At 53.8% G+C, this 13,289-nt stretch overlaps 1 protein-coding gene across 4 annotated transcripts in view; it reads right to left on the reverse strand.

Moving 5' to 3' along the window:
• The window catches only part of PLXNA1 (plexin A1), a 119,258-nt gene that overhangs the window by 49,786 nt on the left and 56,183 nt on the right, over positions 1-13,289 (reverse strand). For all 4 annotated transcript variants that reach the window (XM_051627384.1, XM_051627382.1, XM_051627381.1 and 1 more), the window contains exon 9: positions 5,587-5,701. In XM_051627384.1, coding sequence (XP_051483344.1) covers positions 5,587-5,701 — 115 coding nt within the window. The remainder of the gene's footprint in view (positions 1-5,586; positions 5,702-13,289) is intronic.

Raw genomic sequence — 13,289 nt, forward strand, 5'->3', positions numbered from 1 at the left:
GCAAGGGAAACAAGGGGCAGCTAATGAGAGGGGAACATGGTGCAGCCTCCCCCAGCACCCTTATGACCCCCCCTTGGCTGGCAGACTGGGCAACGTGCTGCAGAAATACCATCATGAGCACTCTTGAGTAAATCATTATGTGCAGCTAACTTTGAAGCAGCATCTCATGGTTGCTCTGACCAAAGCCCTCAATACAGAAAAGGAGAGCACAGAGATAATCTCGTGACAGGGCAGTGGGGTGTTTTCCACAGCTCACTTTGATCCAGGTGGGAGGTGAGGAGAGGATTCAGCTATGGGACCTGCAAGCCAGCACTGTGATGGCAGCATACACTTGGGCAAAATGACTGGTAACAAGATGAGCTTCAATGCCATCACTGCAGTCAGTAGGTTTCAGAGTTAACAGCAACTAGGCTGTGTAGTGTCAAGCTACTCTCTCAGCCCTCACATTTCCCTTACAGTTTTCACCCAGCTTTCCCTTCACACGTGGACAGAAAAGCCTTTTCCCCCTTTGACACTGCAACGTGCCTCTGCAGTGTTGCAGAGAACCTGCTCTGCAGTGAATTTTGCTGCCACCGCTTCTATCTATGGCCAGCTCAAAGCAGCGTCACCTCAACCAGCCCTGCAGCAGGCTGCCCAGAGGACAGCACCTCCAGCCAGGAGATGATGCTGAATCCAAGCCAGGAAAGAAGGTAAGGGCAACAGGCTCAGTATCATGAGTGGGAAAAAGCAAAGAGCAGCCTGTACTGGTTCATCACTCCTTCCCCAGCCCCAGGGAAGGAGCCATTGGGAGGGCTTTTAATAGCCACAGGCTCTCAGCTGCTCCAGAGGAGCCGGTGAGCCTTGTGTGTGAAGCACAGGGGAGCAGGAGGAAGCAAAAATAAATGAGCTCAGGCAGCAAAACAGCTCTGCAGCCCCAGTGGGTGCAATTTCGGTAACAACAGCCTGATGCAATCCAGTGCCGGCTTTGCCAAGCCAGGCAGAGGTCTTGCACCTACAGCCGTGACTCCTGGGCATGTTGGCTTGAAATAACTTCCAAGGGGGAATAATATGTGCTGAAATGAGCTGCTCCAAAAGCAGAAATAGCAGCAGCAGGGTTGGACGCAGCTGCCCCGCTGCTCTCACAAGGCCACTGAAGGCCACAGCGCGGCTGCAGGGGCAGCTCTTGCCTCAAGGCCACCAGCAGCCACGCGTGGCCAGTGCTGCTTCCTGCCACCCCTCAGCGAGCCGGGTGGGACCCTGCACAGTACTTGGCTGTATCTCAGCTGGTAGGACTAATCTAGCTTCCAAACAATGCAGAAAAATTAAAAAGTAATTGTTTAATTTAGCAAATATTGACAGAAACCCCCAACTTGTTTTACTCTGTAAATTTCCTGTTCTTTGCAAGCACAATTTTTAAGTGAAGAAACAATTTATCCCCAAAACATGCTAAACAAAATTAAAGCAGAGAGGAACAGTGGTGCCAACCCACACCCAGAGATGGTGATGGGGATGGGACGGTCTGGGGACCCTTGGCACTGCTCTGCTATCTCCCTGCTCTGTATCACAGCTGTCCCTCTGCAAAGGGGGACTTCAGTTTTCCCCCCTTTCAGAATCAGCTTGAGGCTCACAGCAGGGAGACCCTGTGTGCCCACTGCTGTTTATAGTGTCCCCTGCCACTTCGAGGTGGTCACTCCCAACCAGCTCCCAGCTCAGAAGTGCTGATGAAGGGAGGAGTCCCAACTCACTTTCCAACACCTTCACTTCCTCATCTTTCAGGGATTATTGCTGCTGGCCTGGTCAGGGCAGTAGGTAAGTCCATGCCATTCCAGCTGGGCTCACCACAGATGCTCACAAGAGCAGTGCCCAGGGAACAGAGTGGGCACGTGTCTCCCTCTCTCCGTGCAGGCAGGCGGGCTCATTTTGCTGACTCGCAGATTGAATTGAGTCCCCCCTCGACATCACATGCTCCACATCTGCCAGCAGAAGTGTCTCATCCAGCAAAAATGTCAGCCTGCGCCCAAACAGGAAGCACCTGGTGCTGGTGGGCGCCCGGGGTGCCAAGAGGGGTGGGGGCACTGGGACAACTCATTTTGTCTACAAGCAATTCCAACCGCTGACAAAACTCACCCCAGCATTGCCCGACACTTACATCTCTTGGGAAGGGCCATGGAGCTCCCCGTCCTGCCAAAATCAGCCCCCCAACCCAGCAGAGCCCCAGCTTCCAGGGATGGAACAAAGGGATGGGACAAGCAGAAAAGCAAGATCCTAAGACACACACATTCCCAATTATTTTACAACTTGGATTTCCTCCATTAAAACCGTTTTTCTAGCTGGATGATAAAATGACATTTGCTTGGAGAGGTAAGAGCTCCAGAGTCATGCTGAAATCACTGCAGTTTGGGTTTCTCCAGCAGCTCCCAGCTTCAGCTAAAAAGGCTGTACCATCAGTGGAGACAGGGGTGAAGGCAGCCTGGGGCTGGCCTTGATCCTGGCTTTGAGGCTCCTTCACAAAGTGAGGTCATTCCCACTGGTGGGAGAATGAAGAACAAACACAAGCTGAACCTGCTTAGACTGAACCCACACACTTGGCCCCCGCAGGCCAGGGGCCTTTCACCCTCCACAGCAGTTCTGCATCAGCAGGGACTGTACCAGAAGAGCAGCTTTAAGGGATGGGAGACTCCAGCATCCACCACTGATCAACTCGTGGCAACCATTGAGCACCATGAGTGGGGAAAAGCAAAGAGCAGCCTGTGCTGCTTCATGACCCCTTCCCCAGCCCTGCATCCCAGAGCAAGCCACAGAGGAGGGCCACCTCCAGAGCCCAGGCTTCAAAGCCACCACAGCCGTGGGCAGGGACATCCTTCCTGCTGCTGCAGTTCCCAGGCATGTTTACATAAGTGGTGGCTCCTACTCATGCCCCACTCCTGCCCTGCCACCCCCCAGAAATCCAGGCAAATATCTCCAGCATGCTCAGGACAGAGTGCCATGGGTCAGTTCTTTGTATCTTCACACAAAACGTTGCTTTCCCACCCAGGAAACCATGGTGAACCACCCATGGGAACCAACAGAGATGGAGGTAAGTGCTGCTGTTAGCCTGTCCCTGCCTATCCTAACCAGAGCCCACCACACTCCAGCCAACACAGACAGACCAAATCCTGCTTAAAATAACTCTCCCAGTTGGCCATCCTCCCACAGGGAGGATGGTTCTGAACATCGACCATCAACTTCTCCAGTGGTGCCACGGGCTGGCATCAAGTCCCCCCACCCGCCACAACACCCTGCTGGAGACTGGGATGGCTGGGGTGGGAACAGGATGTCTCATCCCAGCCCCAACACACAGCCCACTGCAGTGGTCAGTCTGAGGATATCTGACCACCCTCACCAGGAACTGCTCGAGGCCACATCGATGTGCAAACAGGCTGAGTCAGGCTGTCCAAACCTCAAGCCAGGCACTGATCCAGGTCTCAGTGTGGCCAAAAGGTCTGCCCAGGGACAGCCTGTCCATGCTTGGGAGCAAGATGAGTTCCCGAGCAGCTGGTCTGTGGGAGAGCTGCATGTGTCCCAGAGACAACACCCTCAGGGGTACAGACAGATGCATTTGGGTTTGCTGGACAGGGAAGAGGGAATTGCCCAGCACCCTGCCCATGCCTTCAGCAAGGGGACTGGGCAGATGAGAGCCACCAGGCTCCAGTGGTCTGGATACCACGTGTCACATTTGCAGAAGCAATGCCAGGGCTGGATGTAAGTGCAACCTCAAGAGCTTCTGAGATGTCTGGGACAGCCCAATCCCTCCCCAGATTTCTTAGGGCACAAGCTAGGAGAAAACAGCTTTTACTGATCTTTTCACATTACTAAATTGCCTCTCATGTGGTGGGTACCAGGCTGGGCTTTTCCGGCTCTCCTGATGCCCTTGGCTGAGAGACAGTTTCACTCAACTTCGTGCTTGGAGCAAGGATCACAAGAGCCCAGCATGGCTCGATGCAGGAACACCACCATCATCTGCAAGTCCACCCCCTCCTGAAGCCAAAGCACCCAAGTATGAGACCAAAGCAGCTCCTTTTGCAGATTGTAAAGCCCAAATGTTCCCCACAGACACAGCAGCTCCTCTGGAAGAGCCTGCAGAAACAGCAGGACCAGGTGCTCCAGCTTTCCACAGGAATTCAGTGAATTGACCATGGCTGGACACCAGCTGATGTTCAGTCACAGTCAATCCACCCCAAGGGCTCAGCCCCAGTACACAGGAAGATGCTCCTCCATCCCATCCCTGGCACAAAGTGATGGTGCTACTGGTGGCCAGGCAATGGCTGAGTAATGGCCCAGCTCTCCCACTCTCCCCTGTGAGAGCTCTCCAAGTGGCAAGAGAGGCAGAGGGGGAGGAAGAGGATAATGAAAAATTTGTTGGGGCATCTCAGCCACAAAGGGGGACATGTCTGGGATTCATGCAACTCCGTGCGTTCTCTCAGCACAGAAGAAGGGGGCCATGAGGAGGGGGGGACAGCCCTGATCTAAAAGGATGCCCACAGGACCACAGTTCCTCACCAAAGATGAGGGCAGACCTCAGAAGACACAAATTATATTCACTCAGAGATGCTGCTCCTCCCAGGTGGGAAGATGCAGAGGCAGGCTTCCTCTCACTGCCAGCCAGAACAGCAAAGACCTTGGGGAACATCTCAGTTGCTTGCCTTCACACATGGTCTGTGAAGCAGAGACAAGCCTTTCTTGTTCATCTCTGCTCCTAGGGACCAGTCCTGGCCTGGGAGGCTGGTAGGACACAAGCTCTGCTGGAGCTCAGAGACCAGAGTTTATCAAGATGATCTGGGCAAACACTTTCTCCAGGAGGACATCCATTTGAGCTGCTCCTGTGAGGAGAGCATAGGCTTTGCTCCCAGCAGCAACCATCAGGCAGCAGGACCCTTCCCACTGGGCCACCACATAGGCCACTGAACACCCAGGCAAGTTCAACCAGAGCCCCCTTCCAGGACAGAGAAGTCCTTCCCAAAACTCTCCCTTCAGGACCTGAATCAGCATTTGCATGCCAGGCCTCCAGAACCAACCCAAGCAGCAAGTGATGCCACCACAGGCTGGGGACACCAGGACCTCCTCCTGCAAGCGTGGAACTGACATGTTTCCCCAGTGGATGACACGGATTCTGTGCAGGATGAACCCCAGCAAAAGAACATGTTTCTCAGCAAAACATTTGAGATGAAGAAGGCGTGAGGTGTAGCGAAACAGTTTGTTTTACGGATTTCAACCTTCCTCTCTCTGAAAACAAGCTGTTCTGCAATGACAGTTCAAGCTTGCTCCCTTCAAAAACATCAAAGGAAAATGCTTTAGCATCTCTGCCTTTGTTTGTCTCTTCATTCAGCCTAAAATGCTCTCGGCTGCGCCCGGCTTCCCAGGCAGCCTCTCTGCAGTGACACAGCCTCTCCCCACCGGCACACAGTCCCAGCAGCGCTTCCCACTCCTCCTTCGTTGCTTCCCAGGCAGCCCCAGCACCCCAGGCAAGGTGCTGGGAAAGGTTTCCAAAGTCGTTTTCCCTGTTCTAAACCCTTCCCTATAGGGCAGGAGACTGCAACAGGAGAAGGAAGCCAGCTTATGTCACCTTACCTCAGAGAGCTTGACACGTCCCTCCAGGAAGGAGCAGTCGGCAGCGTTGTGGGTGCAGATGTGGCGGTACTTGCACCAGTGGCAGGGGAAGGAGCCGTTCACACAGGACAGGCAGCTGAGGACAGAGAGAAGCAGAGGCAGCATTAGGGCTGGGTCCATGGGGCACTTCTCAGGATGCTCCAGCAGGACAGCATCCTTAGGCAATCCCATGTCCCTGGATGGGAAGGACCTGCACACGTGGGGCAAGGGGCTGTGCACCTGCAGGCTGGGAGGGGAGGTGCCTACAGACCTGGGGCCCCTGGGTTCTGCCCATGGCAGAGTGAGGGGAAACTGCCTTTCCAGCATGGCAGGGCTGTGCCCCAGACACAGCAGCCACGCTCCCTCCTCAGCTTGGCAAGCTGTTCCTGCCCTCCCTGCTGCTGGGCGGGGGGCCGAGCTCCAGACTTTGGGAGCTTTATTTGGGTTCGCTGAAAGGCGATTTTAGCAAGAGGCAGCAGAACAAGGGCTCTGCACCACGGGGGAACAGGGGAGAGGGGGCCAGATTAATGCATGTTCATTGAGAGGAAAATTATAACTGGCGAAAGGTTGGGTCAGATTAACATTTCAGGACTGAAGCGCCTTTCAGCTGCTCACAATAGGTTGTGTGTGACCCCCTCCCTCAGCCACCCTCGTCCTCAGTCCTCCGTGGCCGCGCGTGCGTGCCTGTGGCCAGCCCCCCTCCAGCCACAGGCATTTCCCTCTCTTTCCCCAGTCTCCTCTCTGGGTTGTTTGTGCAGTACAATCCCACATGTCCCCCTCTCCTCATCTCTCCTGTGGAATGCACTCAGGCACCCGGGATGCTCAGAGCCCTGTGCTCTGCTCTCCACTCCTCTTAGCAAAGAAAACAGCCCCAGGGACCTTACACTTCTCCCTCCCTTGTACAACCACCCACACGAGTGGCACTCCAATAGCCTGTCCACTTGCTAATCTCTCCCTCAAAAAAATAACACATGGCATTCCTGTTTGCAAGCACAGGGAATCCCAAGGACCCCCACAGCCAGAGGGTGGATTTCAGGGCTCTCACCCCTGTGTGGATGGAAGGGGCTGAGCCCTCCCCACCACACTGTCCCAGCACAGCAGCAAGATCCCTCACTAATGCAACAAGACTTCATGGAGCAGGTCAGCACCAGGCATGTTCTGTGCAGCCCAAGCTGCCCTCCCAGGGGGTGGATGTGAATGCTGCTGAGAAATAAGCTCAAAAGCAAGAAAAATAATCAGCCTGGCTTTAAAAAAAGAGACGGGAAAAAAAAAAAGCAGAGGCAGGACTGTGTTTCTCCCTAGAAAGTTCATACCTGCTCTCACTGATGCGAGCATGAACAGGATCTGGTCCAAAGCAATTATATTTAAACAAAGGCAGGATCTTCCTCTCAACACAGCTCTGGCAGGAGGCAGGCAGCCCTGCCCAGCCTCATGTTACTCCTAAATCACAGCTGCCTCTGCCTCTACCCCCTGGGAAACAATGGGGAAAACATGGCATCACTCAGCCTGGCAGCAGAAAGAAAACCTTGTCACTTTGGAGGTGCAGGGACAGCACACAAGAGAGCCATGGTGACAGGGAGCACCAGGGGCAGGCAGCACTGGGGTGCAAATGCACACCTAGGGCTCCCTGCCCGCCCTGGGGTTTCACATACCATCACAGATACAGCAAAAGCTTCCCAAATCCATGCACACACACTAAGGAAATATTTAATTAAGCTGCTTGCAAAGGAGGCTGGAAGTCATTCCCATGTTTCGCTCACATTTTCACTTCCAAATGAACAGCCCTTTTAGCTTTACCCACAAATATGCTAATTGAGATGCTCTTTATGCAAATACATGCAATTTTATTTCAGCTGCAGAGATTCAACTTAAAAGCTGAGCCATAGCCTCCTATCTCTGGTTGCTTTGATGGAGGGAGGTGCAGAGGGTGGGGAGAGTGGGGGACACAAACAAAGCAAAAGGATGGCTCCTGCCCTCCTGATAAGGGCTCAAGCAGGGACAAGTGGGCAGACAAATCTAAGATGTGGAGGCAGCAGGGCAGGGAAAGCATGGGTTAACCCTCCTGGAAGCAGAGCGACCACAGAGAGGTCATGTAAGAGAGGAGCCTGGTCCAAGCAGTTGCAAGCCATGTGCCGGGGCATAACCACCAACCCTCTCATGAAATTAGCCCTCCTTAAAGGAGTGATTTTCCAGCCATCAGGTCTTTCAGGGTTTCCAAAAAGAGCTCTCACTCCCCTCTCCACCACCTTGCCTGGCACCTCAAAGCAGTCGGGTGAAGCATCCAGCACAGCCCTGACCCAGGCACCCCAGCCTCCAGAGCTGCAGCTCTGCTCTGCAGTTCGTCAGAGCCAAAGCCAAATCTCAGCTATTTTGGGTCCCTCCTCACCTGAGGGTCTCCTTTGCCATTTAAGTACTACATGTCTCGGCAGGTCTCCTGGTCTCCACTTGCCAAAGGACCTAAAGCATCTGAGCTTGTCCTCCATATATACCCCAAGGTGCATGGTTCCCCTCCTCCTTAAACCCTCCCAGCTGCTTTTAACTTAACTGAGACATTTTTAAAGCCCCATCCTCAGAGAAGGTTTTCACACTCTCCCTTCTGCTGAGGTTCTCCATCTGCCACAAGGACATCAAATGCCACCATACAAACACTCACCACCACACACCTCACTCCACAGCACCTATGCTGCATTTAGAGCCTGGCTCAGAACCTCCCAGTTGGCCAAAGACCCTAAAAAGTGTCGCGCAAGTCAGGGACCAGATGCCAGAAACAGGGTGAAAGCCCATTTTCAGCCTGCCTCATTCTTGCCAGCTTCGGCATGTCCATTTGATCACCCCAGCTCCCTGCAAGGCTGCCCAAAACCCAGGGCAGGAGGGGAGGGGGCTCCCTGGCCACAGGTCAGGCTGGGTGGCACAGCCAGGGCTGTGTCCCCGGTGTGTCCGTGTGCCACTGCTGTCTGTTCCCAGCACAGGAGCAGGTTGCTCGGCAGCATGATGCCATCTGTGCCGTCTCTCTCCTTCCCACGGTCAGGCACTCTTCCCTCATCACTTCTTGCCTAAGAGGCTTTCATCACTCCTGATAATTAGAGGGATGCCCTCCTTCATGTGTTGAAGTCTCTCCCCCCTCCCTGAAGCATGCCGAGAGTGCAAGAACCCAGCCAGGCAGAAAACTGATGCCGGGGGTGCAGCGCAGACACAGACCCACAGCTTGCTCCTCATCTGCCTATTTCCCAGCCCTGCCAGGGACACAAAGCCCAGACCGGGCAGGGGGAAGGGGGTCAGACCCACTGCTAGTGCCCCCCTTGCCATCTAACGTCCTTGTGCAAGCAGAATGGCACCAGCCTCAGAGCTGCATTTCAGGATCACTCAGTGCAAAACACCCCATCCCCAAACAAGTCCAGGCTTGCTCCCGTCCTGAAACGTCTCCCAGAAAGAGCAGGCAGCCCTGCCAGCACCAGGGCAGCCCTGCCCACCTTTCAGTCACCCAGGGGCAGAGCCAGAGCCTTGCCACAGCCTCCACACTTGCCCCCAACTCACTACAAGACCTCCCAACACTTGCTGAGGCTGTGTTAGGGAAACACCTCACATGGCTGCAGAAAAGCAGGAGCATGGAGAGGGCAACAGGGCAGCAAAGGAGCATTTCAGAGCAGGATGCATATCCAGGATTTTGGGCAGGATCACAAGTGTCACTGCAGGACAAGCCCAGACCCAGGGGTGGCTTCAGGTACCAGATCCTTCCTGGGTCCCCAAGCAGCTCTGCAGAAGGCACCTCTGGCCACCACGACAAGGTTGTAGCTGTCTCCATGCCTGGTCCAAAGTGATGGCACAGCTGATGGGAAGCACGGGAAGTCAGCAGCACCAGATCCTGGCTCCACACCCACTCTCCTTCCTGCACTCCCAGCCTCAGGTGTGCCACGTGCCCGAAAAAGCAGTGGGGAAGGCACAAAACAAAACTGCCATCTACAAGGGTAAAATAATCCTGAGCAGCAAACACAGGAGGGATGGGGGTGCAAGCATCGCACACGCATGTGCGTGCACACACTGAGGTTGCTCCCATGGAGCTGTGCATTCCTGGAGGAAGGACACAGAGTGAAGGGCAGGGAAGAGGAACAGAGGCAAGTTGAATGGCACCAAGAGCAGAGCAGGGGAGGTCCATTGAGAAGGGAAATGATAAAGACAGTGCTGATGGAAACAGCATCTGCACACACACAGCACAGCCTGCCTGCAAGACCCCAACTGCTCCTCAGACCTCTTGGCAAAAAGGATGCATCCTTAGCAAATACTCAACTCCGGCATAGCTGCATCTGCAGCAACAGCTGTCAGGGGTGAGGCTGTGCTTTGAGCTTCATATCCATCTGTCTGCCCCAGGAAGAGGGGGAAATCCTGAAGAGCAGCAGGAACAGATGGTCGGTGTCCCCGAAGCCCCTACAAGGACCTTCAGGCAGCCCTGCCCAGACCCGAAGCTGGAAGAGCTGCAGGGTAGGAGATCAGCTCTCACCTTCCTCCATCCCTGCTCCCCTCAATCCATTTCTGCCCATCCTTTTGTACCAGCCTGACACTTTCCTGTCCCTGCTGCATTTTGCCAAGGGCCTTACTCTCAGAGTAAGGGTTGGCCAAGCAGACCTAATGCAGGGTAATTCAGGACATCCATCATCTCATTGGCTGGAGGACGCAGAATCAGGCCCTGGTTTTTAAGGTATTTAACTTGAAACACCTTCAGCTGCCTCCCCTCACAGAAACACAAAACCAGGCTGCACCAGCCCTCCTCCTTCACAACAAATCTGACATAAACCAGGTTATCCTGAATGGTCTCCGGGGCCATCTTACAGGATTTTCCACCTGCCCCAGCCCAGGAACACACAGGGATCTGTTACTGCCTTGCAGCTCAGCCATGCTAACTCAGAAACACTCAAATGCTTGCAGCTATCTGTCCATGCCTTCAAAAAGGAAGCATCTGTAGGCATCTGTAAATGAGCAGTGCTGGGCCAGCAAAGCAGCCAGGCCTGTGCAGGCAGCTCAGTGGTGCAGGCAGCTCAGTGGTACAGGCAGCCAGAAAGGCTGCAGCGAGGAGCCCAGCAGCACAGGGCTAGCATTGCCCCAAGGGTGGCAACCGGTGCCTCAGCCACCAGAGCAGGCCAGCCCTGCCCTCCTGGCACAGCCCTGCTGCTCCCAGCCCCTGGGACATGAATTAAAATCCTATTTACTTAACGGAGGCTTAAAGGGAAAGCCTGACCTGTGGGATGGAGCCACAGCAAAGTCACATCTTTCTGGCTGGGAGGAGTTAGAGCCGCTTGGCATGTCTCCAGCCTCGGAGAAACTCAGCACCCTGCAAACCATCACTGCAGTGAGGCACAAGGAGGCGGCACCACCATGACCACCTCCTGCATAGGAGACACAGCGCAGGAGTGCACCAGCAGAAGTTCCAGGCTGCTCTCTTGGCATCAGACCCTCTGACATGTGATTTTTCCCCCTTACCCTGTGCCACCACCTGGATTTTTTCTTCCACGATGGAATGGCTGGTCATGCAGGAGGGGAATCTGGTGATGCACTGGGCACACTGGTGCTTGTAAAACCAGCAGTGCTGCAAAACCCACCCACAGCATTAAGGACGTGCCAAAGGCTTTTGTCTTCTTCCCCATCTCTCTCCACTTGTCATCCTCCTCCCCACAGCCACACTCTTCAAAAAAGACAAACCACAACAGAACTTAAGGAGCAGAGTTTCCAGAAGAAAAACCCAGAGAGCAAACGTGGAACAGTAGGAAGCAATACATCTCAGTATTCCCTGGAATTGCTCAGTGGCTTTCCGGGAGGATTCCTTACTTGCTCACCTCACCAGCAAGCACGGGCTCTGCTGGAGGCAGGCAGGGAGCCTGGTGTTATGTCTTTATCTTGAAAGGGGACTCATTTCCCCACAAACACTTTGAAGAGGGAGTTTAGCGCTGACAAAGACAACCTCAACATCTGCTCACGCACGCGCTGGACACGGGCTGATTCATTAGACGATCAAAGGCGCCGAGCACTCTTTAAATGCCTGCACTTGATCGGTACCCCTCAGGGAACCCCCAAGGGAACCCACCCCCATCCCTGCCATGGGGTTTCCATCCTGTCCTCCACCACGGGAACCACACAGCCTGTCACCAGGAGCCTGTGCAGGCAGCCCTGCTCCCCCACCGTGGGCTGGCAGCAACCCTCAGTCACCCACACCTCCCTTTGCAAGGGACACATTATTTTTCCCTGCATCAGCCTCCACATTTCCACTCCCTGCTTCAATGCTTCTCTCACAGCTCAGCCAGAAACAAACCCTGCCTGAGGCACCAGCCTTCAGCAACAAGGTGTCCAAAAGATGCCAATGCCTGGAAATGCCTGCCAGAGGCCCCTGGGAGCCCCAGTGCTGCCAGGGTGCAGTACACCAAGTTGAGACCAACAGAAGCTTGCCAGGTGACCCTGCTGGAGCCAGGAATGAAGCCTCAGAGAGGGTGTGAGTCCCAGACCAGGGTTCCCAGGGACCCCACATGGAGATATACCCGAGCAGCCAGCAATGCTGGCCTGCAATGGGGACAGTCCCATGACACCAGGTTACAATATAAAGCCCTGCAATAACACACAGGACAACAACAGGGCTCTACCTGGAAGGCATCACTTCAGCCTTGACTGTCACAAGCCAAACAGAGACAGCACAACCTCTTCTGTATCCCTCCTTCCCTATAGGAGAAGGGATTAGACCTATCATCTCTTCTGCCACCCCTCCCTGGACCAGGCTGGTTCCAGCAGTCCTTGAAAATGCAAGGGAAGAAGAGTTTTGCAAGGCAGTAGGAAACAAGAGAGCCGGGATGCACACACCAACCCCACGGCCTGCAAAAGCGCTTTAGAAGTGAGATTTGGCGGTGCCTTTACAGGCATCTGCGGAAAATAGGAAGGGTGGGACTCTCCCCTGTGGAGCTGTGTTGGCTTCCCCGGAGCCACCCAGAAGAGCTGCCTTACAATCCTCCCACCACTCCATTGCCATCTAAAAAAATCTCACCTAAACATTTCGTCCTCAGCTGAGAAATGATTAAACATGCAGGCCTCTGGCTCCCAACCTAACCAAAGCCTCCCAAATATAAAAAGTAATGCAGAGCTATCAGAGAACTCCACAGGAAAAACATTAGCCTCGTGGAAAAGCATATTGTTCCTAATACAGAATTTATCAGGCTGACGTATAGATTTTCCTCCACAAAATATGAAACCTGGATCTGAAAGGCTATTAACTCCAAAGAGATCCATTAAAGACGCCTGTCTGCAAACAGTATTTAAAAGTATTGCATCATCCTAGGTACTGTCATGCTCTTTGGCTACGGCTAGACTGCAGGTCACATAGTTAAAACTGCCTCCAAACTCTAAAATTCTTGACTTAAAGAAAATAATAATAATGCTCACCAGCCTAGAACATAGACTTTTCTATCAGCTCCAACCGGAGCCCATAAATATTAATGCATCCATAATTAGCCTTTTTAAATAATGCATCCAAAATTAAACATCAACGCAGTAATAAATCAGTCAGGGCTCTTGGTTGTAGGTTTGTCTAGGGGGGGGGGCTGGGGTTTTTTTTCCCCTCCTGTGTCAGGCACATAAAATAAAATGCCAGTTCCCTCACCACCTCTTCCCCCTGGATCAAAATGCTGGAGCCCCGATTGGATGGACTCCAATGC

The sequence above is a fragment of the Apus apus genome, chromosome 9 (genome assembly GCF_020740795.1).
Source record: "Apus apus isolate bApuApu2 chromosome 9, bApuApu2.pri.cur, whole genome shotgun sequence".
Taxonomy (NCBI): domain Eukaryota; kingdom Metazoa; phylum Chordata; class Aves; order Apodiformes; family Apodidae; genus Apus; species Apus apus.